The sequence below is a fragment of the Ceratotherium simum genome, chromosome 31 (assembly GCF_057802395.1).
Source record: "Ceratotherium simum simum isolate JZ-2026a chromosome 31, ASM5780239v1, whole genome shotgun sequence".
Classification (NCBI taxonomy): Eukaryota; Metazoa; Chordata; class Mammalia; order Perissodactyla; family Rhinocerotidae; genus Ceratotherium; species Ceratotherium simum.
Genome location: NC_141930.1, coordinates 34,022,010 through 34,043,572, shown reverse-complemented (window position 1 = coordinate 34,043,572; position 21,563 = coordinate 34,022,010). Strand labels below are relative to the sequence as shown.

The window sequence follows — 21,563 nt, the reverse complement described above, 5'->3', positions numbered from 1 at the left end:
ACCATAACCTCATATTTTTTTCTTTTTCTTTGACTTTTATTTATTTTCTCTGACTCCTGCCTAGAATGTCAGTTCCTTTGGAGTAAGAATTGCTTTTTTTATTCAGTGCACATCAATAAATATATGGTGAATGAAATATCGAAATGCCCTCTCTACCTCAATCTAGACTGTCCCTAGTCTGAGAAATAGTTTTCCTCCTCTTTTGTAGATCTTGTTTCCTTCTTCTTTTCTCACTCTTTTCAAATAATTCCCACAGCTTTTGTATTCAACTGTCATAACAGTTCTTTTACCAACTCAAGAAAGGAAGTTTTACACTTCAGTCCTTGGCCTACTGGTTTTAAAGTATTTCTTTACTTTTCCCACAAAGAACTATGGGGTTACAGACAAATCAACAGATTCTGGATTTCCATCTACCATTTTGAAAATCTCCCTTTAAAAAGTTCTTTGGACACTAAGTCATTCTTAATACATTTCTACATTTGATTGCTTTAGGATTTAATCTGGGACCATTCTTTAATTATAGGTTTTGGGGTTTCAATTTATCTATTTCTTTGTCCCAATTATAAATTTCTGAATGAGAATATAAATTTGACAAGACATAATTTAAAGTTTCTCTCTGCTCCTGAAATTCAGTGGTTATTATCAGCCATTTCACTCTTCTAACCACGGAAGCAACTTCCTAATCATAAGTTTTTGCTTTTTATTTACATTTCAAGATTTCCGAGATAACTTCTTTCTCTTTCTCCAAATTGTAAACTATCTCCATTGAAAGTATATTTTCAGATTTTGCCTTCCTTCTCTTTCTCTGAGTTTGGTAGTGTGCCTGTATGGCTGAAAGTACCTTTGATTTTCTTGGGGATTCATCCTATTTCAAACAGCTATGTTATTTAAATGTTGGAGACTTTCTGGAATTTGTCTTGAGGCCCTTAAGGTGAGAAAGTAAATGGGTATATATGGTCAAATACTTCTATTTCACTGTGGTTCCATATACTTATTGAATGAATTTATTAATAAAATATTTCTATTATAGAAATACATAGTTCTATAATAAAATATTCTATATGAAATTCCTCTTATCATTTCAATTAATCTAATTATTTTTTTTAGTAATGTTTGCTAATATTGATTAAGTAAATACAAGGTACCAAGCTCTTCTGTAAGCATTTGCCAGTACTAAAACACTTAATCTTTATAAACTTGTTAGGAAGATATGACAATTACTAGTATTTCACAGATGAGAAAGGTATATTATAGAGAAATTAAACCAATAGCCCTGGGTTATATAGCTGGCAAATTGTGGAAATAGAATTCAAACTAATAAAATCTAGCTCCAGAGCTCAAATTTTAACAAGTACATGCCATTTAAAGTAAATAGTTTGGGGATGATTTTGTTATACTAATCTTTCTTCTGAAAATATAATAGGAATTAAAGTTCTTTTTTTTTTTTCTTCAGCAATGTTTTAGAGCTAGGGTGTTGAGGGACTCATGTGATTATTTACCCTTCTCTTCTGAATGTGAATCTCATCTGCTGCCAGCTGTTTTGAAGTGCTCCAATCTGTAATGTCTCGTGTGTTGATAGAAAAATGCTTTCTCTCCTGCAGCATTTGGAATGGATTTCTTAATGCCTGACCTCTGCCTACTTCCCCAGTAGAGGGAAATTCTTGGCTGCTTTCTTTTTCCCACTCAACTTTCCTCCACCTTCTAAACATCCTTGGTGGTTCATTTAGCCATTCATCTGTGTAGACTTTAATTTCACATGCCATAAGATTTGTACATCCTGGCTTCGTTATAACTCACTGGCAAGTCCCTTCTGTTTTCACAGAGAGCCCTATCTTCAGTCTAGCTCCAGTGTGGCTCCTGGGCTCAGCCCATATCACCCGCATCAGTTGTCTTCTAGGTCAGGGTGGTTGTGAGTTTCTGCTGCTGCTGGTCCACACATTGCCTCATTCCTATGTTGAAATTTTCCCCAAATTCCCTGATTAAATTTCCCTGTTTGAAATGCCTAAAGTAGTTTCTGTTGACTAGACGCTGACAATTACAGATATTTACCTATATTTCAAATTTTCCTGGGCTCTTAATGAATGCTGTTGATTTTTCATTGTAGAAGTTCAGTAAATGTTTGTTGATTAGGATAATAAATTGGAAGAGGAAAGATTATAAAAATAAATGGATTACTAACTACGGAGACTATGAAGGTAAGAGAATCTGATGAGGAAAGAATACCTCTGGCTAGAACTACATGTCTAGTATCTTGAAATATAACACATAATTTTTTTCAACTCATAGGACTTAACATCACAAACGCTTCAGTATAACATTCTTTAGTAAGTCACTCTCTCTCTCCCTTCTCCTTACCTTCACCCCACACACATTTAGACTCACTCTGATTGTGTAGCCTAAAGTTAGCTTTGGCAAATATTATCATCTTTTCCTTCCTTGAGATCTTTTCCAGCAAGAACAAATTTAACTCCAGGGCCACCTGTTGGTCAGATGCATACAGTCCCCTTTGCCATGTACAGCCACTTTCAGTTCACTGACCTGAGATATCTTGAACATATACAGGAGAGAAATATGTCTAAACCCGTTCAATAGTTGGAGCTGTGACGCTTGGTTTACTTAAATTTATTTACTATTTACCTGGAGAGCTGCTCAGGCGAATTGACAATCTCCTGACATACAGCATCATAAAAAATCTAAGAAAATAAATGGAAACAAACTGCTAGTTAGCATAAAAATAATTAGATGAGATATACTCCTTTGGCGTGAAAATGTTAACCACATAAACCATCCAGAAGACATTTATAATCTCTAAAGTGTTCCTTTCACACTGACTGGATGTCAGAGGTCTGGTCAGAGATATTTTATATTCTTTACAAAATTATATTTTGATGATCAAATATAGAATATCTCGTATTTTCTGATAATGATTAGTAAAATATTTTTACTTTCACAACAGAAACCAGCCTATATTTAACAATATAAAATATTTCATTGAGAGGATTATGGGTTGTGAAAATGAGAGAATACACAGTTGATTTTAAAGTGATGTAGCTCAAATACTACGTGACAGACACAAAACAATAATTACCATGATTTTTATTAACAAACAAGTATTGAATATCCAATGTAAACATAGCATCTGCTTGGATAAAAAAATCGTACTAGAAACTCTGTTTCTCCCTGTAAAGAGTTTATAGTTTAAGATGACAGCACCCGCAGAACAGAGCAGTAATAGTTTGAAGGCATACGATATAGGGTATCATCAGATGCTAGTAATAAACAATATATAACATTTCCTTTATTTTGAGATTTTTATGCTCTTTTGCTATAATTAATCATGCTCCATGTATTTAAGGAATAGGAAGTGTTATGCTTATTGGGTAGTAAATAACTATGACCACATCAAACAAAATTGAAAAACTTGACTCTTTTTCCTATGTTAAAAACCATTGAGACTACATATGAAAGACAGCAGGCCTGCACTTCATTCTCTGCTTTGTTACTCTAGACTTAATGAAAGAAATCATAGTATCTCTTTGAGATTTTTTCTTATCAACAATTGGAATAAGGTTATATATATATATATCCTAGTTATATCAAAGAGAGTTTGATGATTGGTTTGGAAAATGTCTAGGGATTTCTTTTGTGTTTCTTTCACAAAGCAATATCAAAGAGAAGGCATACTTTATTGCTCTTAATGATTTCCTTTACAATGCAATATTTGTTGCTACTAGTTAGTTTTGTAGATTTCTGCACAGTAATGAAAAGAGAGATGGTCAGTTCCAGTAGTGAAGAGAAATAGTGCTGGTCCTAGATTTTCAACCCTGTATGCTGTGTTACGGACATATTAACTGAGTCTCCAGTTGACGAAGCTAAGATAGGAACAGAGTCAGCAGCGTTGTTGTAGCGATTTCCCAGTCCAGCGATCTGACAAATTGTTGCCCCAATCAATCTGTCAACATGTCTTTCCCGGGCTTCCTCTTTTCTCTCACTAAGCTGTGGTTGTGAAAGCTCTGTCTGAGGGTATTGCTGCCTTAGGTTGCTATGGAGACAGAGCAATAGTAGATATGGAAGTAAAAACAGCTTTTTCCCTCCTCTTATTACTAACAAACATGAACTTTTATCTCAGTCAAGACTTCAAATATAACTAAGGCAGGTGGAGTGAGAATAAGGGAACTTCGAAGACATATGGGTCTAGTGTCTTCATACTCCAGCTGGGCTTCCCTTATTCTCACCTACTTACCACCTGCTTTTCAAAGGAAATGTTTGTGGGAATTACAATCAGTTTTCTCCAATGCTATTTCATTTGAAAGTATTTGTGAGTTCACATACCCTCAATGAACACTCACTCTTCTAAAATTTCTAACTGAACATAAACCATTTTAATTTTATATCTCAAGTAAATAGCCTATAGATTTATGAAATTTGCATTAATTTACTTTAATTCATTTAGAGAGATAGAGCATAAATTCCCTGTTACTTAACCGTTTCTATGAGGCCACACAGGATACATAAGATTCCAGATGGTCTGTGACAACATGCAGTTTTTAGACGTGAGGGCGTTAATATTCTGGCACCTAACTATGTTTGGCTTATGGTCATCGATACGTTGATCCATTTCCTGGCAGTTGCTTTGGGTTGAGACAGTGATGCTTGCAGTTTGGCGAGGAATGGGGATGAGCATGAAGGCTGAACCTGAAGCTGAGGGCATGGACACAGAGAGGCTTCCAAGAATGTGTCTTGTTTTCTTGTTTCTGTCGTTCAGGTCCTAGGTGGCAGGAATGTCCTTAGGGACTCTTGGAAAGGAAGTCAGGTTCGAAGTAGAAAAGTAGCCTAGAGAGAAGTTCAAGATGACCAAATAAAAAGGCAATAAGTTTACAGTTCTGCTAAGGGTCATCCTTATATATTCCCAGTAATTTCCTGTGAGTAAGATGGTGACATACATGGCTTCCCAATAAAGTGCGTGCACCTCGTAAAGTGCATGCATCCTGTACAATTTGATAAATATTTTAATGTCTTTGACAATTGTTATATCTCCAAGATTTTTGTGCATGATAGATTTCTCTGAAGACTGAAATTTGAAGTAATTGTTAAGTAATAGAATGGTTATATTTTTTCTTCATGTATTTAGCAACATATAAGGCAGATTATTTTCTCCCTATACGTCTACTTCCAAGTATATGAAATTATCAGACTCCCAAAGAAACCTCTGTTTTCCCATGGCAGTACAGCTGTGTTTCTCCCTGTGCAAACTTCGGTTACCAAGGAAATGGTAGCGCAGCCTCCTCGGTGGCCCCAACAATGATGCTGACGGTATCGGGGTATTTATACTGTACTCAGTGTGCATCCCCGGGGTGTGGCATTTAAAATTCAGAATAACATATTTAAATGATTCACGCAATAGACTGAAATGACAGTATATGGCAGAAAACTACAAACAGTTCTAGAATATTTACTTCTTAGTTCTATGCTGTGATAATATACATAAACAAATATTTAGCAACTGTATGCTGCAGCTGCATATCTAATGTGGGTGTGATAATGTTTGTTTACTTAGCTTTGTTTTTTGGATCTTGACAATTCATTTTGTATGAGATAATCTTGTACAGAATTCTATAAAAATAAGGAAAAGTATTATGATTCCTCTCTTTTCCTTCAAGAAGCCTAGTTAAATTTGGTGCACTATTTACAAACTAGACATTCATGTATTATGAATTTAGAATAAATAGGCGCATTAGTTATTTCAGTTTAATGTGATTATACAAAATATTATTATCTGTGTGGGACTTTGTTTTAAACACTGGATTTTCTTAGATAAATGAGGAGATGTTCTGTACCTCGTCATTCTGCTTCAAATATGTCATAACCATGTATAAGAAGTATGCTACAATATTTTCAGCCTATAAAAGATGTCTTTTCTCCTCCTTTCCCCAAAGTTTTTGAACTGAATATCCTTTATTAATGTGCAATGACTGCGTTTTATAAACATACTTTCTATCATTGAAGGAGGATGGGGGCCGTTCAAACACAAAGGTCTGATTTAAATATTTTAGGACCTCAGTAAACATTTGATTATATTTGACAAGTCACTGATTGTCACCAAAGAGTGACCAAGGAGAGAACTGTGAAAACTGGCGGCAAAACCGCCGAGCACTTCACGCTGTGAGGGCAGGCATTGCACAGGTTTTTGTTTGTTTATTCTTGTCGTGCTAAGCAAGGGGAAGAGTGTGCAAAACTTCAATGATACCGGCATTATCAGCGGAGTGACCAGAAAAAATACCATGAGGCCTATTACGCTGACTAGATTTGGGTCTGAGTAATTTACATATACTAATTACTTTTTAAAAAATTACTTTTTAAAAAAAGGATATAAGTATCCTTTTTTCTCCCTTTTAATTTATTGCTAGCATTTGTCTTCTCACTAGTTTGGAAGTCTCTAGAACTAAAGGGCTTCGTCATCCTCATTTCAACACTACACATTCTAATATGACATAATCCAGTGCTTTGAATATGGTAGACATTTGGTGCATGTTTGTTGCATTGATTTAAACTCTTTACTTATTGATCCCAAAAAGAAAATATACACAAGTAAGTAATGTATACAAACGCAGTCTTACCAATTGAGAGGGAAGCTATGTACTCCTTTGCTCTTGTTTTCTGGTCCCTGAGTGGACTCTGTCTTCTCTCTCCTTCTCAGAACTAGAGCAGTGAGGTGCTGCTGTGTAGCCGAGTCCTCAGATAAAGGGACATGTGGAAGCTGAGAGGTGGTGATTATCATCTCAAGATCATTACGAGAGTCAAATATGCTTTTTAAATAATTACTTAAGATTTTCCATCAACCTTTTTGGAAAATGGCCCATGGAAATAATGAAGAACTCATTTATACATGTAGTTTTACTTGTCAGTCTGTCATATATATTTGAACAAGCCACTTTTGAATGTTTTCAAATTTTCATTTGTAAAATAAAAGGCAAGAACCTCTGCCTTGTTTACTTCACGGGCTTTATTTTATAAACCTAAGGCTGCATTGTAGCTTGCACACTGGTGACACATTATTCATTTATGTAAGTGTGAATCATTAAACATACAACTGAATGTAAGAATTTTAGTACTAACAAATTAACAAATCAAAATAATTTGTTAACGTAGTCCAATTTTCAGTAGAGAAAATATTATCATATTGAATTATTGTCAGAATATTTTAACAATGTGTTGCATGATGTGTCATTGTCACCTTTGATAGTATGTATTTGCAGAACCATTGATGTGTGTCAGTTAATTAAGAATGATAGTGATGCCGAGACAGGATGGGCGGAGGCTCTGCTGTCATGTAGCCAGCTTCTAGCATGTTGGTCTAGTTTTGTTTCTATGGTTTAAAATATGATCCCATCTAATGAGATGCAAGATTTAAGCTTATTTTTCTTCTTGCTTTTGTCCAGTACAAGAGTGAAATGATGAAACTAACAACTGCTCTTCCCTATTTGATGCGCTTAGCAGATCTAGGGACCATGGAAGTTTTCTTTTGGAATTTTCCAAAGGCATAATGTCAAGGATTAGATTAATAGTGGCCCCGTGTAGGAGTTGCTTATAGAAATTGCTAACAAAACAAACAAAAACAAAATAAAAAACAGTTGTCTTCATAGCTCTTTGAAAGAAGTCAAATTCACCTAAACCTACAGAACAGGTAAGACTGTTGCAAAATTTACGTTTATATATATTGTGATCTATATTTATAGCTTTACAGATATAGCTATCTCTTCCAAGTTCTGGATTTGTAGTTCAGTTTAATATGTTCTTCTCATCCCTGGATTTTACATGGAATCCTTTATATAGTTTCTACAACATTATTTTGGTAGTATTATTTACATTTAACTCTTTAAGCCGTTAGGATTTATTGCTAGCATATTGTCTAAAATAGTGTTCAATTGTATTTTCTTCTAAAAGGATAGCCAGAGGTGCTTGTACCATTTATGCTAACCAGTCCTTTAAACACTAGATTTAAAAAATACCTCTATCATGTATTAAATTTCAAGTACATTAGGATCTATTTTGGCGTTTCTATCCATTTCCACTGATTAATTTGTCTATTTGTGTATTAGTAACATTGATTTGATTATATGACTTAATAGCATATTCGGATATTGATAACTTAACTCCTCCCAACCCTTACTACTGTTTTTTATAAGTATTTCTTGGATATTTGGGGGATGTTTTAAAATTTTCTGTTGACAATTTATTCTTATAGAAAATTTCACCAAGTATATGGCATATCTTTGCAAGGTTTAGATTTTGTTTTCTGTCCTTCAATAAGAGTTTATAGTTTACTTCAAAGCAATCTATGTCTGCTTGCTAAATCCCTGAGAATTTTGTAGATTTTTTTTTCCCCCCAGATTTTTAATATTTTTTCTGGTGTTTATTGCTAGCAGAGGAAAAGAGTATTTTACATTATAGTAATCTTATATGAATTTACTTTAACACATTATCTTTTAAATTGCAATTAACATTTTAGTGGAGTATTTTTAAGTACACAATTATATTTTAATAAAGAGGTAATTTTATTTTCTTAATATTTATAAAAGTAATTTCATTTTTTATTTTACTGTATTTGCTAGAACTCATAAGATATTTTCGAAAAATAATGGAGACAGTGGGCATCTTTATCCAGTACCTGATTTTAATTGACATGGTTTCACTGTTTTAACATTTAGGATAATTTTTATTGCTTTTTAAAATTGACTTTATTAAGTTCATTCACCCAAAACGATTTAATGAAGACTTTTTATGGGCCAGGTGCCATGCGAGGCTCCTTGAATACATCTGTGAACAAGGTATAGCTTGCTGCTCTTGTGTAGCACACATTTTTGTGGGGTAGAGACAGATAATAGCACATTAGACATAATATGTCAGCACAGTCTGGGGTATGTTCGAAGGTGCTAATAGGCATGGAAAGCGACAGGTAAAGCAGGTAAACAAGGACGGAGGTACGTGGAGAGGTATAATTGTAAATGGGTTGTTGAAGGTAGGACTCACTGGGATGACTTGCACAAAGAGGAGATGGAGGTAAGGATGTTAGCCATGCAAATATTTTGGGAAAGACCATGCTAGGCTCAAGCAACAGCCAGGCATTCTCAGGAAATATCATGAGGTTTTCTTCTATTCCTATTTTTCTTAGAGATTTTATTAGGAATTGCAGCTTAATTTGACCAAATGTTCTTTCAGAATGTCTAATGGAAGGAAAAAAAAATCTGTCTATCTATCTATCTATCTATCTATCTATCTATCTATCTATCTATCTATGTCTATCTGTCTACTATCTATATATCAATAGATAGATAATGTATGTATATTTAACTTGTTGATGAAATGAATTACATTGGTAATAATTTCTTTCTATTTATCCAGGTTTGCTGTTTTGAAATAAAGCCTACTTGGTCATAGTACAATTACATTTGTCACTTGCTGTATTCTATATGCTAACAGGGTATTTAGAATTATTGCATCTATATTCATATTAATAACGGTTTCATGTTTTTTTCTTCATAATATTTATGTTGGCCTTTCTTATTAGTTTTCATTTTAGTTTGATTTAATAACATGAATTGGAGAGATTTCAATAATTTTATGCTGGAACAATTTCTTCTTTAAGAATTAGATAAAAGCTAGTTTTGAACCCATCTGTTCCTGATGCCTTTTTTTAAAATAAAGCTTTTATCAATTTTAAAATTTAATTTAATCTGCTTAATAGAATGTAAACTAGTCAATCGGCTACATAACAATATAAAAACAAAGTATTCTTTGATTCATTGAGGAAATCATCTTGGAATTAAACAAATGCTGAAATAGCATTTCTGTAGCCATGTGAACTAGCTAACAATGTATTCTATTGTTGAATTAAAGTTCAACTCCTCTAGGATGTGACTTTTCACCCACTTTTATTACATGGAATCTTGTTTTAATGGGGTCTTTGAAAGTGACAGAATTATTATTAGTCATAGCTTTAAATATTCCAGTAAAATTTGATCAAGTGTTTCAACATTCCTGCCTCACTAAAGTAAATAGTTCTTTTCCACACTGAAATTCATTGATACATTATTATTATTATTGTATGCTGATTATTAGAGCTGGAATTTATTGTTCAGTCAAATTTCATTTTTAATTGTAGTATTTACCAAAATCCAAAAATTACTACATTCTTGAACACTATTTTAGGCTGAAATTTTAGGAATTGAGAAATGTTAAAATTTTAGTAGTTCTTTTTTTAACATACAGCCGGATTTAAATTTTTATTGTGGCTTCATTTTAAAAAAACATAAAATTTAGACTAGAAATGCCTACAGGAAGGCTCTGTTGCGCTTCTTTGTATTTATGGAGTGTTTTTCATGAATTAAAATGCAGGGAAGACAATGAAATAAATGAATGCTTCAGGAACAGCACATTACCTTTCTTGAGCCATTATGTCCACAATAATCCTAATCTCCCTTCCTTATTCCTTCTCTTCGTAGCTTTTCCAACTCTGTTCTGTATCCCCTGATGGTAGCAATGCAAGGTGAGAGATGATATTTCTAAATCGTCCCAAATTCCTTTTTTATTTTGCATTGCCTCCTCCAAATTCTGCATTATATTTGATTTCTCACAGTTGATTCACCCACTACTTCCAATGGTGATGTGATGATTTTCCTGGATACAGTTCTATACCCTATTTTTCAGTTGGATGATTTCTGCTGTTACAATTGATTTACTATCCACCCAACAGCACCAGATCTGGTGACTATTATAGACTCCTTCCTTGGTCAAACATTTCTCTCTTAAGAAAGCCCTATCTTCTGCCCTGAACGCTGGCAGCCCTACGACCCACATGTACTCTGCAGGTGTGGATGTGCACAGTACACGCCTATACTCAAACCACAGAAAGGGTGGAATGCTCCCTCACGCCGCCACTCTGCAGATTCCTCTGTAAACTGGAATGTGAACGTAGATACACAATGGCCAGAAGTCTCTCTAACCCCATTTAGGAAACGGTTTCATCTCAAACTCTTACCCTATAATACGTGTAACAAGTCAAGATTTTTTTTCCCACAATTTATAAGCCAATGCATAAAAAATGATGTGTTTATTCAGTATCCACATGTAATCACTATCTTAACATGAATAGTAAAGCATGTTATGGTATCCAGTGTTAGCCTAGTTGTTTTGTCTGTAAAGCAACTTGTTTAAAATCATTCCTCAAAGTCATGTTTAACTTCCTTTTCAGCCAGGAATCAGGAGTTAAGGAAATGATTTACTGCACTTAACAATATGTCAAGAGGGATGAGTCCAATGTTAATGTGAAATTCTAGGTGACTGTTTTCCATCATTGTCATCAGGGAGCAGCACTACTTATCTTCCTCTCTTGAGATGTAAATATTATTTGGCTGTTGTGACATCATGCTAAGCTAGTACCTATCATCCTCACAAGTTGTCTTATTACTCTTGTTGCCACTGAAGATCTGTGTGTGTATCTATGCATGTGCGTGCGTTTGTGTGTGTTTCCTGATGTGTGCTTAAAGTATGTCCAGGCAAAGCAGAATCCCTCTTTTCATCAATTAAAAATAATCCCCAAGGTTGGAGAGTGGGAGAGGGATGAATAGGCAGAGCACAGAGGACTTTTAGGGCAGAAAAATACTCTGTATGATACTATAATGGTGGATACATGTCATTATACATTTTTCCAAGCCCGTAGAATGTAGTGCACCAAGAGTGACCCCTAATGTAAACTATAGACTTTGAGCAATAAAGATGTATCATTGTTGGGTCATCAATTGTAAAAAATGTACCACTCTGGTGGGGGATGTTGATAATGGGGGAGGCTAAACGTGTGGGGTCAGGGAGTCTAATGGAAATCTCTGCACTTTCCCTGTAGTTTTGCTGTCAACCTAAAACTGCTCTACAGAAATAAAGTCTTTTAAAAGTAAAAATATAAAACAATCCCCAGCTATAAGCATTCTTGACTTCATATACCAAAGCAGTGACAGATGGCTAAATTCCCCTTTAGAATCTCATGTAAGATAGAATGGCCTTGAAGGGGAAAGAGGAAAGGGCAAAAAACACAAAATGATTTTATGAAGTTTCCCCTTTAACAGATAAAGGGAACTTAAGAACATTCAGTTCATGAACTGAGTTGCTAGGTTTATCGTGATTTAATAGAGTAAACCTAAAATATCTGTGTTATTTCCATTTCTCTTTTCCATTCTTACTGATTGCCATCATTTTCCAACCTCTCCCTTTGCTCAAGTACTCACCCAAGGCAATATGAGAGAATAACAGTGATAATACGTTATCTGATGAAAATGCACAACATTTGATTTGCGTCATAAAAAATGAATGAAGACGAATAAGACAACAGGAGTTATTGGTGCAGATTTCTGATTTTGCAGGAAGATGACATTCATCATTATTCATGATGCACAACCTGCGTTTTCAAACCTGACAGTATCAGGCTGATGAAATATGCCTTTAAAGCATAGTAGGAAACCTGAAAACAATTTAGAACATGTTATCTCAATCCTGTTCACTGAAAATATGAATATTCCTGCATTAATTAAGAAATGTGTATGTGTCAAGGACTTGAAATTGTGCTACCCAGAAAGACACTCGTAATTGACCTTTTATTAAAAACAAAACGAAACAAAATTATCTCTCTAGTGTGAGATTTTATAATATTTAAAAAGTTTTTATTTCTCTGAGTTACATGTGAACAAAATTTCAGGATTGAAATACAAATGTAAAGCTTTAGAAGAAAAGCAATTGCCCATTGCCTATTCCGGAGGCAATCATATTTAAATTATACATGTCTAATTTATTCTGATATTTATACTTAAGGTGTTCATACTGTTATTTATTTATTATTTAACACTAGATATTATCCATTGTACAGTTACTATAGAATGTATTAAGCTATTGCATTCCACTGCCCCATATATTTCACTGACTCACCAACTCCCCATATAGTTATATAATAATGGGTATATCAATATTAAATACCAATGTGAAACATAAGCCAAGTTCATAAGTTCATACTAAGTCAAAACTAAGTGAAAAAATGAATCAGGACTTTGAAAGAGATTGCCTTGAATCCATAGAAAAGTAAGAGAGAATTGATATCCTCACAGTGTTATGTCTAGCAATCTATAACATGGCATATCCTTCCATTTATTTAAAAATTAATGTTTGTTTTTTGATATTAAATCAAAACCAATTGGCCTTTGTATATTAACTTTGCATCTACGCTATTCCATACTAAACTTGCTTAATTACTCACCTGGTAAGGTCTCATGTAAAATGTCTATAGATTCTTAAGGATGTTCTATGTTCAAAATCATGTTAACTCAATAGTGACAGCCTCATTTCTTCTTTCAATTCTATGCATTTTATTAGCTCTTTTCTTGACTTATTGCAGTAAGACCTGAAGAAAGATTAAGGAAAAATGGAGATAGTGGATGTTTTTGCCTCATTTCTAATCTCAGAGTGAATCTTAATTCACCATTAACTATGATGTTTCTTAAAATTTTTCTGTATATACTTTTTATAATATGAAGAATATTCCTTTGTATACTCAGTTTTCTGTGAGTTTTTATCAAATGGATTTTATCAAATGCTTCTTTGCATCTATTGAAATTATTATATAATTTTCTTCATTTTAAAATTTTTTTCTACTTTTAATGTGATGAAATATATTGATTTGTTTGTTGATGTTATTGTTCTGTCCTCAAGTTTAGTGATTCTATTTCTATAATCTTTATTTTAGAGCCAGTCCAGTAAGTTTTTTAATTTATGTTATTGTATTTTTCAGTTCCATGATTTTCATTTGGTTCTTTTTTTTTTTTTGGTGAGGAAGATCAGCTCTGAACTAACATCCATGCTAATCCTCCTCTTTTTGCTGAGGAAGACCTGCTCTGAGCTAACATCTATTGCCAATCTTCCTCCTTCTTTTTTTTTTCCCCAAAGCCCCAGTAGATAGTTGTATGTCATAGTTGCACATCCTTCTAGTTGCTGTATGTGGGACACGGCCTCAGCATGGCTGGAGAAGCGTGTGTCAGTGCGTGCCCGGGATCCGAACCCAGGCCACCAGTAGTGGAGCGGGCACACTTAACCACTAATCCACGGGGCCGGCCCCATTTGGTTCTTTTTTAGAATTTGTATTTCTTTTGCTGAGATTTTGTAATTTTCTATTGGTTCAAGAGAATTTGTAATTTCTTGTTGAAATGTTCTGTTAGAGTAGCTTTAAAATCCTTGTCAGACAATTCCAGTGCACAATTCATCTAGTTAGTATTAGTTGATTACCTTTTCTCATTCAAATTGTGATTTTCCCGGTTCTTAGGGTGACAAGTTATTTTATTGTATCCTGGACATTTTGCTTATTATGCTAAGAGAATCTGGCTCTTATTTAAGATTTTTTTTTCTTTTTAGCAGGAATTCACTGTTTAGCACACAGGTTCTAGCCTAACTTGGTGGGCTGTGGTTCCATTGACAATATAATTTTTAAAGCCTGTCTGGTGCTTCTGTGGTTTGATTGATTTATCTTACGTCATTGGAGCTCCCACTGTTCCTTGCCAGTGCTGTTTGAGGAGGCAGAAGGAGCTTTCCCAGGCTGGCCCCTGATGCCGCTAAGTGGATAAAGGGATGCTTTATCCAGCAGCAGGCAGTAATTCCTCCTTTGGGTAGGAGCATTTAAGACATCTTGCCTCTGTGCTGTTCCTCCAATCCTGGGGTGCCTAATCAGTTCTTCTTTTTTCTTTGTACCTTTCAGAGTTCTACTTTGGTTGTCTCTTGCATTATTTTCAGTGTTATAGTTGTACCTACTGGAAGAATCGGGGAGAGATGAATCTATGCCATCTTGTTGGGACCAGAAGTCATTCTAAGTGGTTTGGATAGCCAATTCTTTCATCACTTGAGGTTGAGCGTGTTTTCTACATGCTTAATAACAGATTATGTTTCCTTGTCTATGAACTGCTTCTTCACTATTCTTAAGTCTCTTCTTGGTTTACGTGAGGTTTTAAAAGTATAACTGTATTTATACCTTTTCCAGGTATGTTTGCTACAGATAGCTCCTCAGCTTCTTGCACTTCTTTCAATACTTCTTACATTTGTTTTGATATAATTTTTGTTGAAATTGACATTATTTTAACTGGTAGCACCAGACCTATTAACTCTATGAATTGGAAAGTGTTGAGAGTTATTGATAATAACAGTCGCCATCACTATTCCAAGTTTTCAGGGAAAGGAAAAGAAAATATGCAATGATATGCTGAGAAAATAAAATCTATTTAATTTTTGCAAAAGAGTTTGAGTGAATTGGGGCAATTTTCTTTAACTTGAATCGGCTCTCTGGTCAACATCTGCAGGGTCATCTATTCTTACGTCTCCCAGTGGTACATAATAGATGCTCAATAAATATTTATTAAATTAATAAATACAGTTGCTTGAGCACTACACCTTTCTGTAGGCTTCATGACCCCTCATATTGCCTGACATAGAGCATAAACTCAAGAGAACCTCAATCAATGTGAATGGAAGATGACGACATTGTGCGTGAACGGGGGCCACTGGATGGTGGGCAGAAGAAGAACGTTGATGGCTGTGTTTCTGCCATGCTACATAATTTATTCCCTCCGTCTTTCATGAGACGTTTCTGACCACTAGGGAAAAAAGAGAAGTGGAAAAGACAACCAATCATATCAAGGTTTTACAATCATATAGAAAATTGTATGATAATGGCATTATTTTTATTCTGTTTTCTTTTAGGTTCAAGTTCTTCGGAATGCTGGAGAAGAAGTGACCCTAACAGTGTCATTTTTAAAAAGAGCACCTGCTTTCCTCAAACTCCCGCTGAATGAAGACTGTGCATGTAAGCATTTATGAAGAATAGGTAAAATGCTCACATGTCCTATTTACTTTCTAAACCATTATTTCCCGACAGTAACTGGTAATCTCTTTTTAAAGTTGGGGTTTCTGTCTGAATACCAACATTTTTATATCACAAAACATTCTATTAACCCTTATGCACAGGAAACAGATGTTATTTTTGTTTCAGAATGTGTTCACCACATTTACAGTTATTTTCTAACCCATAATTGGAGATGCATTATTTATTTAAAAATGAGTATCATATCAAATATATACAATTTGTATCACCATTAAATTTCATTCATAGTATTTGATGACCATATTTTCTCTAACTGGAAAATTATATACTTTTATTTGGCCACTGAAGTTGTTAAACAAGCATTTACACTTAAGTTGTCCCAATAAGAATAGAGAGATTGAAGGAAGCACCCGTCTATGTGGAAATGTAATAATTTTAAGAGCTACTTAAAAATTTCTGAATCATTTGTATATTATGAAATGAAATGAATATTATCTAACTGCCAATAAATCAAAGAAGAATATAGTTTTTTAATAAGTATTACTTGCATGCAATGCAAACTACATGCACAGTTGGATTGCTTCTGACAAATGCACACATTTGCTTCATCCACACTCCTTTAAACCACAGAGTGGTCCCTCTGTGCCTCTTCCCAATAAATAGCACCCCTAGAAACAACCATTGATTTAATTTCTTATCATTATATGTTATTTTTGCTTCTTCTAGAACTTTTTATAGTAGAATCATAGCATTTTTATTCTCTTATGCTGGCTTATTTCATTATGAACAATCACTTATGTTATATATTTCAGTAGGTGTTCGTTTATATTGCTGTGTAATATTCCATAATATGAACATACTAAAGTTTGTTAATGCCTTATCCTATTGATAGACAAGGGATCTGTTTGCAGTATTTTGCTATTATTAAAAAAAAAGCTACTATGAACATTCTTGTGCAAGGTTTTTGGAAGTCTTACAATTTTATGTCACTACTACAAGTACTTAGGAGTGGAACTGCTGATAAATAGATGTATAATTAACAAATTGCCAAAGGTATTTCTAAAGTGGACATATGTTTAAAGACGTCTCACTATCCACTCCAGCAATGTGTGAGAGTTCTGATTGCTCTACATTTATTTCAATATTTGATGGTCAAAGATGTTTTTTCATCCATTCTATTGAGTGTATAGTGGTATCTTATTGTAGGTTTAATTTGCATTTCTCTCAAGACTAATGATGATTGGCTCCTTATTATGTGCCATTTGCATATTGGCAAATATTACTTATTGGCAATTTGCATATCTTATTTGGTAATGTGTGTGCTCAACTTTTGCCCGTTTTTCTATTGGTATGTCTTTATATTATCACACCACAGAAGTTAAAAAAGTATTCTATGTATAAGCCTTTTGTCAGTTATATGTGTTACAAACATTTTCTCTCAGTTTATGGATAAGTATATTTTTTACTAAAGATGTCTTAGATTTGCAAAAGTTTTTAATTTTGATAAAGTCTAATTTACAATTTTGTTGTTGTTGTTCTAGTTGTATACGGTTATTGCTTTTTGTATCTTCTTTAAGAAATATTTGCCTACCCCAAGGTTGCACAGAGATTCCCTTATATTTTTTCTAGAGGCTTTATGGCATTGGCTTTATGTTTAAATTTACAATCCATCCTATATTAATTACTTTTTTGTGTCTGAGGTAGGAATCAAGAATCAAGGAATTACTTTATTTCCATTAATTTATGTGTCTATTCTTTCACCAGAACCATAATGTTGATTATTGTAGAATTATGATGTGTTAAAAAAGTCACCTAGGATAGATTCTCCAACTTTGCAATTTTTCAAGATTGTTTGTTTAGTCTAGATTCTTTGCATTACTGCATACATTTTAGAAATAGCATGTCAATTTCTATAAAAAACCTATTATGATTTTTAATGTGATTAAATTGAATTTATAGGCAATTTGAAAAATTAACATCTTAATGACTTTAAGTCTTTCATTCCATGAACATTATATAACTTTCCATATATGTTTTAATTTTTCTCAGTAACAGTTTAGTGTTTTCAGTGGGAAAGTCTTACATATCTTTCATTAAATTTATTTCAAGCATTTTATGTTTTTTCTACTCTAGTGTAAATGGCATTTAAAAAATTTCATTGTCTATCTGTTACTAACACATGGAAATACAATTAATTTTTATATATTGACATATTCTGCAATATAGCTTAACTTTCTTATTTATTCTAGTAGAATTTTAAGTACATTCTTTAAGTTTTTCTACATGTACAATTATGTCATTTGCAAATAATGAGTTTTGCTTCTTCCTTTCCAATCTATATTTTTTCATTTCCTTTTTCTTGCCTATCATAATGGCTAGGACCTCTAGTATAATGTTGAATGAAGTATTTTTTATTATTATTTTTTTTCATGAGGAAGATCAGCCCTGAGCTAACATCCATGCTAATCCTTCTCTTTTGGCTGAGGAAGACCGGCTCTGAGCTAACATCTATTGCCAATCCTCCTCTTTTTTCCCCCAAAGCCCCATAGATAGTTGTACATCATAGTTGCACATCCTTCTAGTTGCTGTATGTGGGAAGCGGCCTCAGCATGGCCAGAGAAGTGGTGCGTCGGTGCGTGCCCAGGATCCCAACCGGGGCCACCGGTAGCGGAGTGCACACACTTAACTGCTAAGCCATGGGGCGGATCCTGAATGAAGTATTGAGGGCAGACATTCTTCTCTTGCTCAAGATATTAGGGGACAGTCTTTTACCGTTAAGTATGATATCAGCTATAAGTGTTAACAGATGCCCTTTATTAGATTGAGGAAGTGCCCTGCTATTCCTAGGTTGCTGACGGTTTTTCTTTTCCTTTTCTTTTTAACATAAGTTGATGTTGAATTATCTCAAATATTTTTTCCTACATCCATTGAGGTATTATATATTTTTTTCTTTTTTTTACTCTGTTGATATGGTGAACGTTTAAAATTGATTTTCAATGCCAAATCAAGGTTGCATTCCTATGATAAAACCACAAGGACATGAAGTATTAGGTTTTTTTATATATTACTGGTTCCAGTTTGCTAATGTAGTGTTAAGGCTTTTTGAAAATGTATGTTCATGAGGCATATCCATATGTACTTTTCTTTTCTTGCAATGTTTCAGTGGGGTTTTGGTATCAGAGTTTTTACGTCTTCATATAAGTTGTGAAGTGGTAACTCCTCCTCTATTTCCAGAAAGAATTTGTTTAACAGTGATGGCATCTTTTTCTTACGTGATTGAATAAATTCACCAGAGAAGCAATCTGAGCCTAGGAATATAATTTTTATTTTGTATGAATTAATCTCTTGAATGGATCTAGAAATTTTTTTATATTCTCTTCTATTTTCTTCTTTTGTAAGTTTTGGTAAAATTTTTTCAAGGTTTTTTTTCCATTTCAACTAAGTGGTCAATTTATTTTCGTGAAGTTACCCATCATACCCTTTTCTTATTCCTTTTAACATCTGTTGGTTTGCAGTGCTGTCACCTCCTTCATTCCTGATGTTAGTAACTTGTATTTTCTCACTCTTATAGATCATTTTTGCTGTGAGTTTTATTAGTCTTTCCAAATAACTCATTTTTGTCTTCATTAATTTTGTCTATTATTTTGTTTTCAATCTCATTGCTTTCCACTTTTATTTTTATTATTTTCTGTCTTTATTTACTTTGGTTTAATTTGTTCATTCATTTCTAACTTCTCAAGATGAAAGCATGGATTATTGAGCTTATACCTACTTTCTTTTTTGTGCGTATATTTAAATCTTTAAACTTCATTCAAAGGAATGATTTGGATGCTGTCACAGAATTTGACATGTTATGTTTTTATTTTATTTATTTCAAAATGAATGTAAGTTTTAAAGTAATATGTGTAAGAATTAAAAATATTGTGTAGGGCCAGCCCCATGGCTTAGCGGTTAAGTGCATGCACCCCACTACTGGCAGCCTGGGTTCGGATCCTGGGCGCTCACCAATGCACTGCTTCTCCGACCATGCTGAGGCTGCGTCCCACATACAGCAACTAGAAGGATGTGCACCCATGACATGCAAATATCTACTGGGACTTTGGGGAACAAAACAAAGGAGGAGGATTGGCAATAGATGTTAGCTCAGAGCCGGTCTTCCTCAGCAAAAAGAGGAAGATTAGCACGGATGTTAGCTCAGGGCTGATCTTCCTCACAAAAATAAATAAATAGATAAATAAATAAATAAAAATATTGTGTCATAAGAGAGAAATGGAGATAAACATCAAAAGAAAAAGTAGCTAAAGCAGAGTATAAAATCTTTAAAATTTAAAGAATGGAAAAACTACATCCAGGCTAGTGTAGCAAAACAGCCTATGATCCCCTTCTCAGCATCAGGAAAATTATGGAACTTTAGAGTAATAAATGAGGAGAGCAAAATCATTTATTTTTTGAGCACATGGGTTAATATTTTAGGAGTATTACCTATGACCTCTAATGTTTGAATGTAAGTATAATAGTTCAAATAAAAATTGGGACTCAATTACGTTAATAGCTCATAAATGTCAACTTAGCAACTCCAAAAACATGCAATGTTTTCAGAAAAAGCAATGGATCAGAAATCAAAAATATGTATTCTAATCCTGACTGTAAACATTACTAAACTGTGAAATTTTAGAAAATCACAAATCTTTAAGACACATTAGTCATCTTTAAAAAATAGATGTCATTAGGTTTCTCATGAGGATCTAATATGAAGGTTTTTAGTTGCAGATTCACAAAATTAGATGTCAATGAGGGTGCTTCCAATTATGGTATATACCAAGAGCACTTATAAAGACAGAGCACTTGCAAGCTTATTTTGCATCATGGAAAATTATGGTATCTAAAGATAAGATTTGCCAGTAGGTTGTAATGTGACATTAAATAGAACTTTGTAGACAAGCAAAATCCTGCACTATTATAAATATTATTCATAAGTGTAGGACACTTAGTATAATGAAATGAAACAATGTTTTTTACAAGGTTGCATTTTTTCCTTAATAAAGCCTTAATATTTATGAAATCAAAGATAAATATTAGTGGGTCTCTTTTAGGGCCCCACTGAAATCATTTAGCTTACTGTAAAACTCTGGCTTTGATATAAGTGAAATGAAAATTCATTTTCCTGCCTCACCGACATGATATCATTGAGTATACTGAAGTTCAGAATGCATTCTGCAGATGTGCTCGTGTGGCGTCTCAGTAGTGGGGTCTTGTGACTTTGTCTCCCGCAGGTGCTCCGAGCGGCCAGAGCAGCGGCACCTCCTCTCCTCTGTGTGACAGTGGCTTACACCTCAACTACCACCCCAACAACACAGTAAGACGGCTGAGGCCTGGTTGAAATTAATAAGATAACACAAAAATGCCCCAGAAAAAGATATATCTATAGTTTACAAAAACTGCTATTGATTCTGGTTTCCCTGAAAGATTTGAAATCCTTGGTTGCACCATCATTTAAGTATTATGATAAGCAAGGAAGGAAAAAATAAGTTATGTGATTTGTTTGTTTTTAACTCATTCCGTTGACATACACAAAAAATCCTATAGAATTAATTGTATTAATTGTCCCTATACACAGTTGCTTGATACAATGTCCTCCTTTAGAAAGGTATAATTAGAGTAA

General features: G+C 33.9%; 1 protein-coding gene across 5 annotated transcripts in view; it reads left to right on the top strand.

The window, feature by feature from the left end:
• Window positions 1-21,563, top strand: part of SNTG1 (syntrophin gamma 1) — a 334,797-nt gene that overhangs the window by 95,092 nt on the left and 218,142 nt on the right. For all 5 annotated transcript variants that reach the window (XM_087420584.1, XM_087420581.1, XM_087420583.1 and 2 more), the window contains exons 7-8: window positions 15,781-15,883; window positions 21,175-21,257. In XM_087420584.1, coding sequence (XP_087276710.1) covers window positions 15,781-15,883; window positions 21,175-21,257 — 186 coding nt within the window. The remainder of the gene's footprint in view (window positions 1-15,780; window positions 15,884-21,174; window positions 21,258-21,563) is intronic.